Source organism: Sylvia atricapilla, chromosome 1 (genome assembly GCF_009819655.1).
Source record: "Sylvia atricapilla isolate bSylAtr1 chromosome 1, bSylAtr1.pri, whole genome shotgun sequence".
Classification (NCBI taxonomy): Eukaryota; Metazoa; Chordata; class Aves; order Passeriformes; family Sylviidae; genus Sylvia; species Sylvia atricapilla.
Genome location: NC_089140.1, coordinates 27,741,375 through 27,761,846, shown reverse-complemented (window position 1 = coordinate 27,761,846; position 20,472 = coordinate 27,741,375). Strand labels below are relative to the sequence as shown.

At 38.1% G+C, this 20,472-nt stretch overlaps 1 protein-coding gene and 1 long non-coding RNA gene across 2 annotated transcripts in view; both read right to left on the bottom strand.

Moving 5' to 3' along the window:
- The window catches only part of LOC136360689 (uncharacterized), a 538,204-nt gene that overhangs the window by 170,038 nt on the left and 347,694 nt on the right, over positions 1–20,472 (bottom strand). The gene's annotated exons all lie outside the window — the stretch shown is intronic.
- Positions 2,116–20,472, bottom strand: part of SCIN (scinderin) — a 48,554-nt gene continuing 30,197 nt past the window's right edge. Inside the window, exons 5-16 of the mRNA XM_066318110.1 lie at positions 17,442–17,534; positions 15,513–15,645; positions 13,693–13,781; positions 13,283–13,498; positions 12,088–12,209; positions 11,813–11,903; positions 9,175–9,345; positions 8,523–8,700; positions 7,927–8,048; positions 6,155–6,232; positions 4,764–4,824; positions 2,116–3,821 (exon numbers count right to left, since the gene is read on the bottom strand). Of these exons, the coding sequence (XP_066174207.1) occupies positions 3,688–3,821; positions 4,764–4,824; positions 6,155–6,232; positions 7,927–8,048; positions 8,523–8,700; positions 9,175–9,345; positions 11,813–11,903; positions 12,088–12,209; positions 13,283–13,498; positions 13,693–13,781; positions 15,513–15,645; positions 17,442–17,534 (1,488 nt within the window). The 3' untranslated portion in view covers positions 2,116–3,687. The remainder of the gene's footprint in view (positions 3,822–4,763; positions 4,825–6,154; positions 6,233–7,926; positions 8,049–8,522; positions 8,701–9,174; positions 9,346–11,812; positions 11,904–12,087; positions 12,210–13,282; positions 13,499–13,692; positions 13,782–15,512; positions 15,646–17,441; positions 17,535–20,472) is intronic.

Genomic DNA, 20,472 nt, shown 5'->3' with positions numbered 1-20,472 from the left:
TGGTTGTGTTTTCAGAAGTTCCTTTGATTTTAGCATCAGAAATCCTACCCGTAAGAAAGGAAAAGTGTACTATATTTTTATCTAAAGATAAAATTATTGTCTTTAAAAAAGAAAATACAAGGATTTGTAGAGTCAGCACAGCAAAGTATTATCTAGCTCTGGTTTTATTAGATTATAATTTTTTTTGGCTTACATATTTGCATTTGGCTCAATTAAGCCATAAAGGCAGAACGTTAGTGAGATGCTGCTGAAGCAGTTGTATCCTAAGCAAAGTAGCAAAGTCTGAAGGTTTTTTTTCTGAAGCTTTCCTATAGAGAAGTCAACTCTGAAGAAGAATTTTAGTCCATGGAAAACAATAGCCTTGTTTGGGCCAATTTTTTCTTTTTAATTCTTTTACAGTCAGTAAAAATGAAGACTACAAGATTACAAACTTCATGAAAAGTGTTCCTGTAGCCTATAAAGATGTCTAAAGATGTCTGAGAGCATCTCCTGCTAGAGTCTAGTGAGCAAAACATTTTCTGTGTGATTCCTTAGTTCTCCTGTGAGAGACAGTACCATAATCCTACTATCTCCCATCACCAGTTTTTTTTTGCTGCAGTTGAAGTCTGTGTGAGTCTGCACTGGCAAGAAATCAAACCATTCAATTGAATATATCTGCATTTAACATAACCATTTACAGCAAATCAAATTCTAAATAGCACTGTGTGTTATGGTCAAAATGGGTATTTAGAGCAGTGATTCCAGAAGCCGACTCCTGTCCTGTGCATAATCTGTAGTTATACTCTAAGATTATGGTATTTTATGTAGTATAAATACTACATAGTACTATGATGTCCTGTTAGTTCTAAGGATCCCTAACACTTTTCTGTTGCAATGAAATAAAGATGAAAAATGATGCTGTGTTTACAACCAATAGAATGAATGCTTTCTGTTTGGTAGTAGCATAATGAAACTCCTAAATCAGGATCTAATTTTGCCATTACAAGTAGAGTGAACATACTATTACTGCAAGACATAGCTTATTCTTGACTGGATACAGATCTGCAAAAGTTTTTTTTTATTATGAAAACAAGGCAGATAGGTTTGATATGTCTATTCATAAAGTTAGGTGCTTAAATATTTTCTTGAAAACAGATTAATCTTTAACACTTCCAAGCACTCACAGCCCATCCTGTCTGTCCTCCCTCTGTCTCTTCTTCTTGAAAGAAATATGTCTTTGTGTGTACTGCGCATATATGTATGAAAAATAAACTTCCTCACTGGCAAGTAAACCCAAGAACAATGTTGCAAGCAGCTGTTGTGCTTAAAGCCCAGTGGAGAACACTGTTCCCTTATGAGCTCTCAATGCTCTTCTCAACATCAGTAATCAACATGCCAGAACAATGTATTACAAACTCAAAAGCCCAGGCCAGGGGACCACAAAAGCTCCTCTGTCTTAATGTGAGGGAACTGAAAAGAGGCTTTCACAGTGCTGGAGAACATGCTGGCAGACTGTGCCAGTTCAGAGCCCTCAGTGTTCCGGAAGATGTTTATGTACAAGAAGGACAAATCTTGTCTAATCCTTGGTTCAGAAGCTACTATAACTGTTATTTTTTAAAAATGAGAAGAATCATATGTATGTGTTGAAGACAACAATCAGATAATTACAGGCTGCTCAGTGGCTGAGGCATTGAAAAGGTCTTTGTGCTCCTTCCAGCAGAAGGACATCTTATCTACTCTCACAAATAAAAAGCAAGATGTATCCTTTAAAAACAAACATAAACCTATTTCTTCCTATTTTATAAAGTAGTTATTTCTGTACTTAATTATTTATGCAAGCTAAAAGTTATAAAATCAGAGAGTTTGATTAACAACAATGGTGTTTTTTTCTTAAACACGAAAATAACAACCTAATAAGCACTCAGTTCTTTGATCTTCACTTAGGTTTGTAACTGCCAAGTTGTTGAGAAGAGTGAAGCTTCCATTGGGCAAAATGGCATCAAAGTAAAAACTAGTAATTTCTCAAGTGTCCATTTAAAAGGAAGGTACCTACTTAGGTTTTCAGGAAGTCTTGCTAAACACCAGTGGAAGCACTGCCCTACAATATGTCAGAGAGAGGAAGATCAGCTTGGCATATAGAGTACTGGTTTTTGTAACTTTATTTTAAATGAAATTACAGTCAGATACAGCCCAGCTATATTAGCAGACGTCTAAACAAATGTTTAAAGCTAACTCCTATAATTAATTTCTTAGCTTCACAATTCTTTTGTCATTGATATTATGAGCTCAGACTAAATTCACTCTTTTGCATTACCCTGATTCAAATTCCCAAGCATGTTAAAAAAATACAAAAATATCTAAAATGTCACTTTACAACCTAACTTACAAGAGTAATAAAAATGCTGAAATGCTGTCATTAAAAAACACATTAGTACGATTTACAGCTGTATGAATTGTTTAAAATAAGCATTACTGTGTAAGTGATCAAAGCAGTGCTAAAGATTTGAAGAAGCTTTCCCACTGCCCTTAAGTAGATTTTTTCTGGCTAACTTACAAATAAAAGCCACTTTAAAAACGTGCTTTTAAATTCACCAGAATAAAAAAAAGCTCAAGTAAGTGTGCCTAAGAGAAAAGAGAAGGCCATATTCTATGGTGCATACTCACATTCCAAATTCCCAGAAATGCTACCAAAACCAGGAGTTTCCTTGCTTTTGATGTGCTTGATATTTGTCTAACACCTGCGCAGAGAATTAGAAAAACATCCTGCAGCTGACAAGATGAACAGTCTGCATGCTCAAGAAGAACTGAGTACTGCTGAGTAAGGCAACTGAGGTGAAGTATGGCTTAAGAGCAATCTGGTTAAGGCAGAGTATGTGTTTTTGAAGATGTTACTTTTGCTTCCACTTCAAAGCAGTAGTGCACTACAATGTGTTCAAGAGCTTTAGTTAAAAAGACCTGGTGGAGCTGGCACTGGTTCAGAGAGAAATCTGAAGGAATTCATTACAATACGCTAGACAATCCCTCAAAAAAACCTTTGTCGATTTCATATTCTGACAGTATTCAGTCCAAAGCTCTATGCATACATGTATTAACTGGGTAAACAAACATGTTAATCACAGCTTTCTCCAAATATCCATCCATTATTTGCCCCCTGTGAGCCACAACTCCCACTGTGGATCAGACATTATCTGAAATTTTCAATGAGTGTAGCAATACATGGGCCTAGTAATTAAATCAGGGGCAGTCATTTCCTTGCAATGGATAGTTTTATTCCTCTATCAGGCCAAATTCTGCACAGTATTATCTTGACCTTAATCTAAAGGAATTTCTGTGGCATTAGTTTGGGTTTTTAAGTAAAGACAAAATTTGGTCCATTTTAGCACACTAAAGTAAACTGATCCACAGTTTCTGTTTAAAGTATCTGTAGATTAAAGAAAATGTATTTCTTTCTTTCAAGATTAAAGATTGGTTGCACTTTCTATATTTACTACTAGAAAAGTCTCACTCACACCATTTGGTCAGTTTACAATTATCATTTATCCCTTCCAGTGCTAAGAATTTCTAGGTTATTCACAGAAATACATCAAAGCTCAGGAAAATATAAGAACAGATGCATTGTATTGTTGTATAAGCTCATGCTTAGAAATACTAGAAAGTAGCTGGGCTCAGATCATTCTTTGGCTTGAAGCTGGAGTCTCCTTGGAGAGATCAGTTCTTCCATTTGTTTGAGTCCCAAGCCAGGAACCAGCCTGTGAATGTGGGGGGTTCATGCCCTTGCTTCACAATTACAATGGGGGTTCCCTTATCTCTGCCAGAAGGATCTGTTTCAATATAGCGTTTGGCTAAAAACAGAGAGGAAATAAAACATGGAATATATTAGTTCATTCCTTTGGTATAAAAAATACATTAAAAGCCATAGTGAAAGAACACAGGGCTGCTATAATACAGTATTCAATTAATTATTTCAAAGGCAATGAGATGATCAGGTAAAGGCTGATTTTTTCCAGCTGGCAGTAAAGGAATTTGCCATGAAGTAAAAACAGAGGGATTGCTTTTCTGAGCAGTTTGTTGCCATACAGCTGGGTTTTGGCTCTTAAACAGGAGAAAGCATTTGCTGATGCGGTGAGGATGCACAAGCTTTGTTCCCATTTTGTCCATGTAAAAGCCAGTGAGTGTAGTTTCCCTTGACATCTCAACATGACATCAATACATATGGAAACACAGCCAGGTAACCCTAGATGCTCCAGGAAACACATGCAAAGGTTTTCAGCATGAACTCTGTCAGAATAGCTCAGCTATATTAAGTCACACCAGGGGTGACACATGATTTTTCAAGAAGGTACATGCTACGTAAGTTGTCTTGATTTGTTCTGTTCTGGAATTGGAATTTCCTCGTGCAAATTTAACTTAGTGAAGGGTGGCACTATAAGGACTTGCTGGCAATCCTTTCTCTATATACATTATTGAGGGTGCAGGTCAGTAGGGACCTCCTTTTAAATTCCTTCTCTTTTCAGAGCAGTTACTTTTCATAGGGGTCTCCTACATATTATTTAAAAAGCTCTGCAGCCCAGTAATGCTATCTTGATTAAGTTTATCCTTCATAAACTTACAGAGTTTTAAAGTGCATTTAAAGATGAAAATAATAATCTCCTTTATTAAGTCCTAATAAGCTCAGTAACACTTTGAGATTGTAAACATAACTAGATTTCTTCTACATCATGTTTTCCTCTTTGTTAATATTGATGCTACTTCACTCAGAAATCTGCCAAATTGATTTGATTTACCTGATTTAACGGATTCCTGTCGCTCAGTTTCATTAGCATCCTTCCCAATCCAGATGAAAACCTGCAAAGAGAGGAAAGCTATGATTCCCCTGGTGTTATAAGGATGTTGTGTACAGCTGGTAAAATACAAAACAGTTGATTCCTCTAGGAGAAAGAACATACACTATGAAAAGATGGCAGAGATACAGAGCTCTCACAAACCAAAATGATGATTTTTCTCCCTTATATACAAGTATAGTTATGCCCTCTGAAATTTCATTGCTCTCTATGACACTGGAAGGCCAGACCTTTATTCATTCTGATGAAAGGATCCCTAATTACCGTTTCCATAGATATTTTTTACACTTTTACAAGGAAATTGCTCTTTGGGTGCAGGTAGTAATACTGTCTCTAGTTTGAGCTCTGTGTACACATCAACATTTGTGTCCTGTGATATGTGCTACCCTGTGTGACTCCTAGACAGCCAACTGAAAAACCCAACAACCAGAGCCTTGATCTGCAATCTCCTTGATCTGCAATCTCCCCTACCCCTTTTTTTTTTTTTTCCTTTTTTTTTTTTTTTTCCTCTCCAGGATTTGCTTGGAAACTAGCTACATGTAGTTCCAAGACTTCATATCTGAGTTGGTATGACCCAACTACTTTCCATCCAGCTCTTCCCCACCACCCCCATCACTCCTTTTCACATGAACCATGAACATTCCTTCTTATTTCCAAAATCCTCAGCCTTTGTTCCTTAAGGGTTAGGCTGAAGAAGATAAATAGGGCATGGCCTTCTCTTTCCCTCCAAGACAAGAGGAAGGGTAGAGAGAATATACTGTGAGAAACAGATGTGTTCTCTAAATCTGCAGTGAGTTTGCCTATCATTCAAAAAGCTCTCCACATTTTCAGTTTGCAGTGAACTGGGCAGTGCTGGAGATTATTTCTGTCACACTCCATTCACTTTTTAGTATGAAGAAAATTTTTGTAAGGGTCTACCTAGTGTTGGTCCCTTTCTCTACTAGGACATTTTGTAGAATGTCTCTGCTACAAGGATTTAGTGGATTCTCAACACATTTAATGCAATAATTTTTAAAAATTAATTAATTTTTGTGATGAAGTCAAGAACACTATTGATAACCTTTCCAGAACACTGCTGGGGCTTATGCTCTTGCAGCTGCCATTGGTTTAAATAAGTGCCTGCCATGGTCTCACATTATGCTTGGAAATTCAATCGCATGTGTGAACATCAGCACAACATATAGCTCAAAAAGTATAGCTCCTTTTGGTATACTTTAAAGAAAACAAAACGGCTTCCATTCTGTCAAGGAGATTCTTCCTCCCATCTTACAAACTAAGTGATTAAGAATAAATTATCCTTGTCACAAAAAGCAATGGTCAAGTACACAGCTAACCTGCTCCCAAGCATCCAGCAACATGACATCATCTTCAGCCAAATCATCCTGAGTGAATTCTCCTGGGACCTCTTCAATCTAGAAAGGATAATATGTTTTGAGGGCATCTTTTGTTTTTAATGATTTATCAAGACACACAATTTTGCAAAGACCTAACCTATTTTTATAATGTTAAGTGCAGAGGCTGATGAACAATTCTTTTGGCTCCTAAAGGATCAAACCCTAAACTGATTTGGTAAATATGTTAAGGGTGTTTGTCCGAAATGAAACAAATCACATAATGGCATGTCCTATAAAAGCAGCTCTTGGTTTTTCATAGTTGGTAAGATATCCTCAGGAGAGGCAAAGATCTACATCATAATTGTTGACTACTGTTAAGTTGGGACTGAGATCTGCCAGAAGAAGGAGACAGGGAAATTTGAACCTTGAACCAACTAAGCTGATATCAGCTGATACATTCATACAGCTTACATTCATTATTTAGGAAAAGAAACTGCTTTGGTTTGCAATGGATGAGCTCAGAGATGAAAATACACACCCAACCAACCTTCCCAGTCACTTGACAACGGGATATTACAGTTGACCATGCCATTGAGGATTAGTCCCCAAAGAAAAGGCAGACTGCTTTCTTCTTCCACGGATGTGCAGGAAGATAGAAAGGCAGTTTAATATTATTCTGTACGAGAAGGAGAGATAATAATGTAGCTAATGGCTGCTACTTTTAAAGGATTGTCAAGGGTTTGGCTATGTGCAGTCATGTAGGAGTGCTAAAACGATGATAAGCAGATGGTGAAAAAGATATTCCTTTCCCCACCCTGTGTTACAGTGGCCAGAAGGTCAGAGTGGTCTCACTTTCCTCTTCTGGGACCTCTGATGGTGGTGATTTAGTTACTAGAGACAGGGTAGAGGGAAGAGGGCATTTCAAAGAATTTGGAGGGAATTTAAAATAAAAAGTATGTCCATAGGTCCCAGCAGACTACTGAAGAAAGATTGGTTCCTATTGCTGTATCTCCCAGGAGTATCTTAAAAGCTTGTTAGAAGAATACACTTGCCTACTCTCATAAGATTTTAAAGTCCTTATTAAAGGATCCTGTTTGTTTTATCCCCCTCCAAATGACTGGGCTGTGCCTTAAGGAGACTGCCAGCTATGTCCCCTGCCTAAAAATGAGTGCGTCCTTGCCAACTGGTGACACAGCACTGCCCTCCCAGAATACGGTAAGTAATTAAGCCTGAATCACAGACTTAATACCCAGTGCATAGCTCTGGGTATTTCTGCCATGGAAGTAGGTCTTCCTACTTCCTTGAGCACAAGCCAATACCTTAAAGGCATAATTACACATCTTTAATCTCTAGGGAAAATTTCAGACTGCTACTGGGATTTTTGGCAAGCAGCATTTCTCTTCCTTGCCACCACTGTCAAACATGTAAGGGGCAAGGCACTGACCTGCTCTTTCTCAGCAAATTGATAGCAATCTGGCGATGCTCTGCAAGAATTAAATTGCTTTTGACTGGGCAAATGCCTTATTTTTTTGCATCTGCAAGCCTCTATTTTCAGGCTAGAGCAGGCACTGGATGCAAACTTCTGCAGTATTAATTGTTCTGTTAATCCATGGCATTTGGATAGTTTAAAGCATCAAATGTCCACTCTTTAGTTCTTGCCAAGCATGGCTAACTAAGCCAGATCCCCAAATTCATTTAATGGCCACTGATTTCCAAGGCAAAATATACCAGAAACTATATAATTAAACAGAAAGTATTCATCATATACTCACAATAAATCTGCCTGTCTTATTAGAACAACCATACAAGCGAGGGGGATGATCTTCAGCCTTTGCCAAGAGTTGTGATGAAGTCTGGTAATTTTTTTTACCTCCAAGTGCTTTCCAGAATTCCTCTAAAATATATAACATACAAATTATTCACCAGCTGATTTAACATTTGATGGTTTAGCTTGTTAGATAGTGTTTCAGAAATCCCTAAACAATCTCTTTGCTGTCTCAAAGATGAATGTACTTTCTTACAGTACTTCCTACAGTTTGTCAAAATACTGATATCACTTGCACACCTAGAAAGAATCATAGAATTACAGAATGGCCTGGGTTGGACAGGACCTTAAACATCATCTAGTTCCAAAGCCCACTGGCATGGGTAGGGACACCTTTCAGTACACCAGGTTGCCCAGAGCTCCATCCAGCTTCTTCTTAAACACTTCCAGGGATGAGGCATCCATCACTTCTCTGAGCAACCTGTTTCAGTGCCTCAGCACCCTCAGAGTAAATATTTTTTTCCTAGTATCTAATCTAAACATACTGTCTCCATGCTGTGTATTCTCAGCTGTCTATTAGCAGCCATGTGGCCTCATACAAACCTGGTTCCTGGCCTTCATTAATTGTAGCAGTCTGGCATTTGAGAACATTGGCAATGTATTGAGCTCCTTGTTCCTCTTCTTTATTCGCTCCTTTTCCTACCCACGTGTAGCCAGAGTTGTTTGGCAGTTTCAGAACAAAGACATCATTAGAGTTTAGCGATGCTGCATCAACATCAACCTAGATTAAAAAAGAAATTGTTTTATTCTTCAAATAATGTAATTACTATTTTGCATGTTTACATAAAATGTGCAGACATGTTAATCTGCTATGTTTTTGGTCTTCAGTTCTTCCCTAGTTTTATATTGATACAAATTAGAGAAGGGAGCTGACTTGCAGGGCAAAACTTAGGACTGTTTGCAGTAGGAAAGACCATCTCATAGGGGTTGCTGACTCCTTGTCTATCCTTTGTCCAACTGACTGTTCACTGTGTGTATTCTTACAGTTCCTCTGAATGATGTAGACTGATTTCAGACAGCTACAGCATATTCTCTTTGGTTTATTGGATGGGATTGTCAAATAGAGCAGTGGATTGGATTTGGAGTTGTGTGCTCCTACCAGATATGACTGCCCAACAAGATTAGTCAGAGGAGCTCATGGCAGCTCCATCATTTCCCACTGGGAATGGCTGGTTTACTTAGCAGGTGACCTCACCTCTGCAATCCTAGTAATGGCTGCTAGGTTCCTGCGGATTTGGAAGAGTCGTGTCGGTGGAGCAGGTTTCTGTCCTTCCTTCCTGGATGTCCCATCCTTGTAGACTATGAGTGGTTTGTTTTTGAACAAGCTCAGTAAATGGGCAGGCTCTTTGCCTTGACTGACTCGGATCTGTACATATGTAAAGAAATGCAATAAAAGAAACAAAAGGACACAAGCAGTTATTTTTGGTCTTTGCTGAATAGCTTAGGGGACCTTAGCCAACAATGCTAAGTATGTTAGCAAAAATTAGAAATAGCAAGTTGAAAAGATCTAAAAATATAGTTCCAGACGTACAGAGTTAGAGCATTTGTGAGATTTTTTTTTGTCAATCATGGTGACACAAAGACAAGATTCAAACTTCTAACACAGTATTTAGCTGATTAAAATGCTGCTATCTACTGTAATAAAAAATCACTGATTTTCAAAAGAACTGTCATTTCATAGTGTCTTATAAAATGACTTAATCTGCCTGAAAAACTGTCTTGGAAGTTTAGGTGCCCTGTATTTAAGCAGAGAGAATGGCTGTTCATTGTATTCATTATTTCTATATGTATTTTATCTGCAAAAGGATGAAAAAGAGTAGCAAAAAATTCTCATCCAGAGGATAGAAAATGGATCATGAAAATGAACTTCCATTACAGATGTAAAAGATGCTATTGCCATCTAAAAAAACCATACTGCACTATGGAAAATGACTGGTTTTAGGTTAATGTGTAATAAAAATTCTTTGTATGCAACCATTTATAACAGTATATATGTATTTAAAAAGCAGGTCCTTTAAAACAGTACCATTGGCCAAGGTATAGGGCTTCAAGTCCCTGCCTTTCATTCCCATAAAGAAAGGGAAAAAAGGGAAAAAAGCTGCTGTGTAGCCTGTAGAGTAGGGGAAGTGGAGAGCTCTCAGTGAGGCCTGGGGCAGCGAGCCGGGGTGCCCAGAGGACACATATAATTTTACTTATTTCACAGGTAGATAGACTGCTACAGTTGTCGGGTAAGGAAAACCTAGAACACATGTACTTGTAAGGGACAAACTGTAGCAGGATTTTACAAATGGAAAAAAAAACCACCTCCAAACCCCCCCAAAACAACCACCCAAATAAACTCAAAAAACCCCAAATCACCCAAACAGCACAGTGAAACATACTCGTGCAAGCCCAATGTTCTAATAGTAATTTGTACTGTCGTGCCATCTAGTGACCACACAGAATAGCACACTTAAAGCCTTCAAATAATGCTGATGGAGATGTTAGGCACAGGTAATACATTCTATCTGTTTGCATAAAAATGCACAAATACATACATACGTGCATATATATACACATATGGGTATATACACATATATTCCTAAACTCATTGCAGGCTGAAAGTACTTTTAAGTATCACGCCTACTGCAATGTGATGGATCTCCTTCAGCTTCGATAAAAAGACTTTTTAAGAACCCTACTATTGCAGTAGTAATATCGTTATTACTTTCAGATTAGCACTAGCCTTAGGTATCAGGCAAGACAACATTGTGCTGGACATGGTCCAAATATAGAGCACATGTTAAGAATATTTCAAGCAGCAATTATCTAAATGTGTTCTAAACCTTCCTTAATAATTTCAATCAAAAATTATAACTGATTAGTGGCTACAAGTATGGGCTGCCATCTGAATTAACTGTACCTTGGTGGGTGGGGGAAGCCTTTTGCTTTTGTAATTAAGAAATGGAATCACAGAATTATCTCCTGCTGCCTAGAAATCTCTGCTTGTCCCTTGTCATCTTACAGCTCAAGTTTTTCTGTGAAAAGAGACCTCTCAGGTCGTCACCTACCCACCACCTCACTAGTGATATAAGGAGAGCATACCCAGTCAAGCTAAGGACTAGCTTATCTACTCACACCCTTCAGTTGCCAATGTCCTGTGCCTTGCTTTGTACACCCCATTTCTGCACATGAGGATATGTGTCCTGCTTTCATGGAGCTGCAAGCACTATGGGATGGGAAAGCCCCAGTTATGTTCCTCACTGAGGCAAGGAAAAGTCAGACTCTGTTGCACAACTGCAGCAGGCTTTCCTCTTCTGTCTTTCATTTGGCTTTCAGTTCTCCCAGTTTTGGCCCTCTAAAAGTCAGATGTCTTGTCTGGGCTAAATATCACAACTTCCTCCATAATCAAAAGGAGACTGGGGAGCTCCCATAGGGCTATTGACTTGTCCCACTCCTGTTTGGAGTGAGTTGCTCTGGGACAGTCTTATCATTCAGTCTCCACTGGCTATGCACAGGGTCTGTAAGTCTTGGCAGGACTGAAACCTAAATTAAAATTTCCATAATTTTAAAATAGTGGAAATCAAAGGAAAGAAAAGGCAGTTTTACGTTCTGCCATACCTATGTTCTTTTGAACAACTTCTGGCATACAACTACTTCAGTTTCTGGCATACAGAAAGGACGATTCAAATGGGCAATCTGTAGCAACTTTAACAGGATCCCATGGTGCTTGGCTTAATACATACCTGAGCAATTGGCATTTCCAGTCTTTAAATGCTAGCTCCTCCTTTCAATTCTCATCAAAATTTGCATGTATCACAATCTCTGTTGGATATTATCCAAAATACACTAACCTGCACGGCCTGATCATTTAATGACCGATCCAGCTGAACAGTCAGAAATGCAGATGCAGTCAGTTCATCTTTTGTAGCATGGGCTCCTTGCCTGAGGAAGACAAGGAGAAAGACAATGGTTAAATCTGGCTTCAAAGTAACTCAGAGCTTGTGCTGTATGTCAAACTCACAGTGAATGATCTCTACATTTACATATGTTCTACTCAAAAGGACATAAAGTCAACATAAAATAATATCCACACACTGCAGGTCTGTGCAAGGGCAACCAAACATACCATGTATAGATGATCTGCCCTCCACTGTAAGTGTAGAGGATAATGTAACAGTCACCCCCATAGAACTGTCCATATGTCTCAGGTCCCACAGGAACTCGGCCACCACTTTCCACACGCCAGATCTGGGAAAACAGGGAAATCACTGCAGGTTGCTGAACTTCAGCCTGAGACTCTTCACAAAGTATTTTACTATCTTATCCCTTGAGTGTCTTTTCTGTTCCCTAGTGTTATTGAAGAGGAACAGGGAGGATTCTTCACAAAGTACGTGAATACACCCTGTGCCCACTGAATTAATAACAACCATCAACAAGGGACTGCAATACTTTGTCTTGATGCTTTATTGCCCCACAAGCACTTCACAGTGCTATGCTGAACTTTCTTAAACACCTTAAGGTGACAATATTACATGGCACAACATTATGATGCATCATAAAACTAACATACCATTTTGGAGAGGCACACTGCAGCCAGATAATGTGGTGTTAAGCAAATTCCTTCCTATTTCATTCACTACAGCCTAGTTCAGTTAACAATTGGCTGCTCAAGCCAAGTGTGAGGTCAGAAATCTAGAAAATATATCGATGAGGCTGTAGGTATGCATCCCTTCTTTTTCTTCCAGAAGCGCAACATGCAATCTGCATTCAACAGGCCATGTTGATACAATGCTATGCCAGCCCTGTGTAGTCCAAAGATAGTCCTGAAGTGGGGTACGGAAAGACTGTACAGTCCTCTTTTTCTCTCCAAAAAGAGAGAAACTAGGGACAAAGGAGGTTCCTCTGGAAACCAGACTGGTTACCAACAAAAAGACGTACAACAGATTTCTGATTCCAAAGTCTTCATATTCTAGATATCAAGCTGATATGAGCTTGAAGTTGTTCCTTTAGACTAAGAGTCATATTTAAAGTAAATATTTACAAGGTATTGTGTAGGAGGGGTAATATTTCTGGTGTTTGATTTCTCTTGATGACTGGCACATCTTTCATAAGCACCAAAAGAACACAACCCAGCATACAGCTGATATTTCACCTTCTTCCTCAAAGTATCATTTGTCATGCTAGAAATAACACTTCCACTAATATAGTGCTAATCTAAACAACAGTATAATAATCAAAACACAGAGTAGCAGTTTAGCCCATTACAAGTAGCAGAATACATTAGTTAGACAAGATAAAATTTACTGCAACATGAAAATTACCTCTACTTTCCCTGAGCCGTCATCTACCATGTTATGCTGGGCAGCCATTTGTGGAGACTCATGTAACTTGGTAGCATCAAATTCAATCTGCTCAATTTTAGCCACTCTCTCTGTGACATATACTTTGCCAAAGCCATCGCTTTGATCTTTATCCTTCCAGTCTTTGAAAAACTGCTTGAACATTGGTGTTTCACCTCCTTCGGGAAGGACTTGAATCTGAAATGAAGGAAAACACATGAAAAGGAAGGAAAACAGAACTGACACAGTTACTCAAACAATTTCTAGATAGTATGTGAAATAGTGCCCTTATGTCTTATAAGCCCTTAAAAATATTTTTTTCTGCTGACTTAAAAACAATGTCTTCAACAGAGCTCAAGTTCTCCTGTATCACCTCCATAAATAGGTCGCACCTGTGTGTTGGCAGGATAATTCATCTGCTGTATGAATTGTTCAGCATTCTTCATGGCAGCTTTTCTCTCTTGAGGGTTAGCATTTTTGCCTGATTAAAACAGAAGGATAACAGTACATGGGAAAGGGCAATAAGCTCACAGAACCTTCAAAAACAAGTAGTCCTCGAGACAGATTCTCTTTGACATTGCTCTTCCCTCAGTCTTGAACAAACACAAATGCTGGATATAGCATGAGCAAGAAGATTCACATGAAGTTGAATGGCCAAAACAGTACTTTGGTAGCTTTGAAAACAATTAATTTAAAGGGAAAAGAGAAAAAAAAAAAAAAAAAAAAAAAAAAAAGAGAGAGAGGAAAAAGTTGGGGTTTTTTTTGTTGTTGTTTGTTTGTTTTACTTAGTGTTTCTACAAAAATAAAAACTGGTTAATACCTGCTTGGCTCAAGGTACCCTGGGTCTTTTTTCTGACTCTTACTTTGCTGGGCTGCAATATGATCAATAAAGCTGAACTGCCTCCACATCTTCAGGCAGTTCAAAGGAGTAAAAGAGAAACTCCTGTTTTTTTCTGGCTAGGCTTCTGGGCTTTACAATTCATCCATTTCCCTATCCATTGCTCCTTGTTCAGCCTTGCTCAATGTTAGATATCTCTGGAAGTCTCTGTGGGATTGACACTGTCTACAGGGTTGTGTCGCAGCAGGCTGCAGTGACTATTCCAAACACCTCACAATCTAATCGGATGCTCTGGTAACGTATTCATTTGTATCCCATCTTGAATGAAACCATTACCGAAGTAATTCACACTTCTCAGCTTAGTGGCCTGAGGACCTACAGCAGAGATGATAGCTACAGTCTCTCCTGCAAGGGTGAGACTCACAGTCTAATGGGGGTTTCCCACGCATTATTTTTACTGGCAGCAGCAAAGTGAGGATACAAAGGAGCACACAGGGCCACTGTCAAAGAACCTAAGTCATAGTTTATTTATTTTCTGCTTGACCCTGTTGTCTTGCTTCTTCTAGGAGCTGTCATATAGAGTGACAGCTGGGAATCAGGGGGTCAGATAGACCATCGGCCATCTGAGCACAATGCTTCCCAAATGTTTGCTTTTAAGGAATGTTTGCCTAACAGCAAAAAAAGTTTTCAAGCAAAATGCTTACAGTGCTTCCTGGGCTGACTTGAGAGACTTGACAAATGCATCAAGTAATTATTTGGTATTGCAGATGGTAAAACAAAATTAAAAAAAAAAAAAAAAGGAGATACTCAGCACTGGATTTAATGGCAGCACTACAGCAATCCAGCTACAAGGCGTCAAGACCTAATTCCATAGTAGTAGTATTCTTCTCCAGGAAAACATTCAGGCAAAGCAATTGCCAATTGTGCAATTGCTCAGAGAAATATTTGCAAGAAAAAAAAAGAGACATTAAAGTATTTGCAAGGTTATGCTTTTAGTTTATGCTCTGAACATGGACCTTTCAGTTTCACATCTCTGTGGAGATGCTTACCCAAATGGAATGTTCAGTGTCCAGATTTTGTCTCAGAAGACAGGGATTTAATGACAATATACAGAACTTATAGAATCATTTATGTTTGCTTTGTACTTGCCATTTAGATAAGCATTTAATCACCCCAGCTTACAGATATCTCAAAAAGAGGGTCCTTAGCCAAGACTCAGTCTTGAGGTCCTTACCTGAGTGAGTAATCCTGCTCCACAGACTGCACCAGGGAAGAGCTGTGTGCAGGGTACAGTGTCCAGCCAGTGTTAAATTCTTCCTGGTGTCCCAAGGGTGTTTTATCAGCTCTGCATTTGCAATAAAAGTAACCTCTTACCTTTCCACACAAAGATCTTCCTGGCAGCACCATTGTCCAAAATGAAGCACTCCTCAGACAAAAGCATAGCCATAGAGAAGGGGTTTTCCTCTGCTACCACAGACACCTTCATGGATCCACTTGCATCTGACACCTAAGAAAACAGCAATTTTAAATTTAGATCAACTCTGGCTTTTACAGACAAATTAATTTCTGCTCCTGAAATTAGTATAAAAATCAGGTGCCATTCCTCTATAACTGGCTATATGAAATTTGTGTACTGATGGGAAGTAAAGTAGGCTAAGGATTATTATTATTTTTTGTTTCATTTCATTTTACATCCAATAGAGGGAGATGTAGTGTTAATTTTGGGGAGTTTGTTGGATCCTTGTCTCGCAACTTAAAAGAAATCCGTTTCTCTGTCACTGGTATAGTCCCTGCTGCCAAGTAACTCACACTGAAGCCAAAGGTACATGTACTTGTTGAACGATAGCATTTGGAACCATGATAAAATAGTCCTACCCTGACACTAACAGGTGAAATGCCTACATTTATAATCTGCAGTTCTTTAACTGGAAACTCTAATGTAAGACCTGTTGTAGAATCTGCTTCATAACCTCTACCACTACTGTAAGTTCATGTAGACTTAAAAACCTTTTAAAAATTACTCTTGTATAGCTGAAAAGACCAGTTATTACTAGTGAAAATAGATTACTACTATTGTAATTACTTTTCTATCAATCTTTATTTCCTTTCATAATTAAATATTATTTTAAAACACACCATTACATCTTGCATTTTATATTATGGAAGTACAAAGGGGAAATTACCACTGCACACAACAAATAAAACCCAACCATTATACCTACTCTGAGGGCTCACCACAGACCTGTCTCCTGCCTTTGACACTTTGACACTCAGTGCTATACTGCAACCCATTTAAATCTAGCTAACAGAGCTCTGTTAGCAGGACCTGTGTACTTGCACTAATTTATCAGATATCCACAGAAATTTCAGGGGTTTTAGGATTCAAAAATTCACTTTCCTTTCTCTAGTTATGTTTTACTTCAATGGTCCTGATCATATGTGCAGGCCTTCTTCTTTTGTTTTCCATTTTTGTTCCCTTAAACCCCTGCTATGAAGATAAATATGCACCAGATTTTTGGCATGAAAGGAATGATTAATGTGAACTAAACACAACATATAGACAACTATGACTACAAGTGGCTTTGTAACAATGATCACCTCGTACAAGCTTCTTGCAAACCCCACGTACACCTAAGGGAGTGGAAAAATTATATAAGAAGCAGAGAGAGAAGAAAGGTGGCTCTGTCCTGTGGTCTGTGCGGTGCAGGAGCTGCAGAGGGAGTCACTTGTCCTCTCTCACACCTCACAGCAGCTTCCAAGTTATTGCAGAAGGCACCTACAGGGACACACACCTGGGGATCCAGTAGCACTCCATGCTGTCAGAATGTTGCCACTTGTTAGCCAAATCCTCCTTGTTAAGTGATGATGCGGAAAGGAGTAAAGTCGTAGATATATAAAATATAATGTAACTGTCCATCTTTTAAATTCTGCTAAGAATAACTAAGAATAACTATGACTACTAGAAGTCTCTCTGTTAAAATTAAGAAGACAGGATGATTTAAGAGCATTTAATTCTTCTTTGACTTGCACTACTTGGTTCATAGACCATGCTTAGCTTTTTCCCTGAGTAAACAGAAATGTAATCTATTTTTTTCCCTCAAATTACCTGGAATATCTTGTTTGACAAATTTTGATAAACTTGTCTATTGGCCACTAAATAATAATAATTGGCTACTAAATAAACTAAAATAAGAGCAGTTCTGTAAATGAAGACAGAACTCCATAAATGAGGAAGAAATGAATAAAAGCATGATTACTGTTGAGCATATCTAATAAAAATAAATAAATAAATAAATAACATACCATATATAGTTTAGCACTTCTCCTGTTTGTGATATCAGCCAGCTCATCATCATCATCACCACACTCAGGAAGCTCTGGCTTATTCCCTAAAACCTGTATAAGAGAATAACAAATTCAATGCAGAGAGAGAGCAGGTGCTGTAGTATAAATATCTGTACACTAATGTATTGTCGCAGTAATCGAATAATTGGGATCACTTTTATATAGAAAACAATCTAAACCTGAACTCACAGTTGACACAAACATACAGATAATTTTTAAAAACTGTGTCAAGTCTCCAGCAACTTTATACCTTTCATGATGTCCTTTCCACAGGTCAATTTGCTGGGTGTCTATATGCTACAAAATACCCATAGAAAGGTATATGTGATCCTATTCTATGTGTGTGTTTACCTGTCTGTCTTACTTTTCTCTTCTGAACTGTTGTCAAGCACATCTTACAATTTTTGTAATGACATTACTCTAAAAATGTTTAACAACAGTAAAATTAAAACTGACAGAATGAAATATACTAGTTGAAATTATAAAGTAATTAACAATATGAAGTACCAGATTATGAGTTCATTAATCTTAAGAATTACAGATTTTTAATCCCATTCTAAGGGGAAGATTGAGCTAGGGTCTTGAAAATAATTAATGGTGTGAGAAAAACCTGCTCTACCACTAGAATATCAATTTTAACACTGAGGTAGTTTTACACCATGGGCAATATTCTAACAACTATTGCTACATGAAATTTACAGAGGTTCATCAAGAATATGTTAGGTCAGGTAGTCATTATTAAGTCCTAGTTACACTTTCTTGATGATCTTTCCTTAATGATCCATATATGTGGATGGATCCAAAAGTTACCCACAGCACATTATGGACTCCTATGAATTATGTCCTAGAGTGAGGGTAGCAATTGATATGTTTGAGAGAATAAATGTTAACATAAAGTACGAGGGCAGTCCCAGCCTTTGTGTGAACTTGTGCATTATCTGTATAACATGCTGTGCAATATAGTGTGGAGTCACAGGCAAAAGTCTTGTAAATATTAGATAACAGGGAAGCCCAACAAAGTATAGAGCTGCAAACAATTTGGAAAGAAAAATAATACAGAATAAATATTTAATAGAAATGTGCCATCTGTAGAGTTTTCTTACCTGGTAAAGTCAGTAAAATAGTAAAATAAAATAAAATGAAAATAGCCTTTTGAAGTGTGACGCAGTTTAAGCTAGAAAATTTTATCTACGACTCATTGAAGACAAGAAAGCAATGCATTGTTTAAGAAAGAGATTACCCACAGCTCTTCAGTAGCTACCAGTTGGCATTTCTTGAATTTACACTAGCTAGCCGCAGGTTTACTACTCTATAGGCCAAGTAGGGCTCCATGTCCACAACAGAGTGCCATTGCACTGGTGAACAGCTAGAACAGTGGGCAGATGCAGTTTATTGGCAACAGGTTTCTAAAATGTTTTCCTTCCTACCTGTCTTCGTAATGCCAGGGTCACAAAATTGCAGGCATACATCTTTCCCTGAACAGACACTGAACAAGTTTGAGGGTTTTATAACATTTGTCTTTCAGTAACTAATAAGTGGGTAAAAGAGTCTTGTTAATAAAACCCTCAGAAGTTTGTACTCACTAGTGCTCTGCTTAATTAGGCATTTACAGTAAAATGAAAAAAACAAAACAAAACAAAACAAACAAAAACAAAAACAAAACAAAAAAAAAAAAAAAAAAAAAAAAAAACCAAAAAAAACCACCAAAAATCCCTGACCAATCAACCAAGCCCCAAAACAAACAAATTACCAAAAAAAACCCCACAAAAATTTTGACTTCTGACACAGTTAAAGTCAGTGTTTTCCCTTGCTGTGCATATAGAATACCTGTGGCACCACAATTATTTTGCAGCATCTTTGTAAGTCATGCACACTGATATAAAATCTCTTTTTTTTCTTTTAACTCTGCAAGTGTCATTCTGAATATTCCAAAGCAAATAGTGCCTGTTGGTGTTTGCAAAAGCATCTTAACAGAAGCAGCCTCTCTATTTACATCAAGGTCTAGGAGCTGCAGTCTGGCAGCAGTTAAAGTAAGCAGCCTGTATAATTTGAAAATTGGGCTTTAGATTTGGGCCTAGCACAGGTTAGATTGCTGGTCTGACTTGTTGCTTTTTAAAAAACAAATGCAGAAATGTTCCTCTGACATAGACAGAGAATTATTGTCAGACTCCCAGGAAGCTGGTCTTAGGAAATCTCAGTTCATGGGTACTAACACAGGGAGAGAGTTTAGGACTCCCTTTGTGCAGATGCAGTTATAGATATAAGACATTCTGGTTCCAGAGAAACGCCTCCACAACTTATTAAACAGCAGCTTGCACAGTAGCTTCTCTGGCCAAAGGGAGTTTCTATGCCTAGCTTCTCTAGCTCTGTGCTTCAGCACAGGCAAACAGAAATTACAAATTATTAATTTCTGCAATTCTTTTTCTCAGAAGATCCCAAAAATAAATGGAGAGGACCTTTAGAGTGTCTTCTTCTCCTGCATTTTGAGTCACAGTTGCTTGCGGAACATCATGACCCTTGTTAAGAAGGACACGATGTGCTTCTCCTCCCACCAGGTAAGAAAACCCAGGACTTGTGAGGAGGGTTGTGCAGCCAAGACAGCTGTCAGAAAATGCCTTGAGCTGATTCACTAGTGGTACCTGCACGTGTTGATATCAAAACCAGAAGATGATACAAGGTTAAATGACTGAAGGCCTGTGAAGGCACCAATTGTGAAGACATGTAGCATGTATACATATAGATATATACTCAATATATGAAGTGATATTGTATGAAATATATATAGTCAGTACACATCTGTATTGCTAGGAACAGTTTATACAGTTTCCAACATGCATTTGTGCTGGTTTGTCTTATAGACTGGAGGATGAGACAGATCATGGAAGGGAAAATTCCGTGTTTAAACACAAAATGTGAAAAAATGCAGAAATAATGTTAAGTTCTTTTCCAAAGAAATCCTCCTAAGGCAGTCTCTCATGCTATGGCTCCA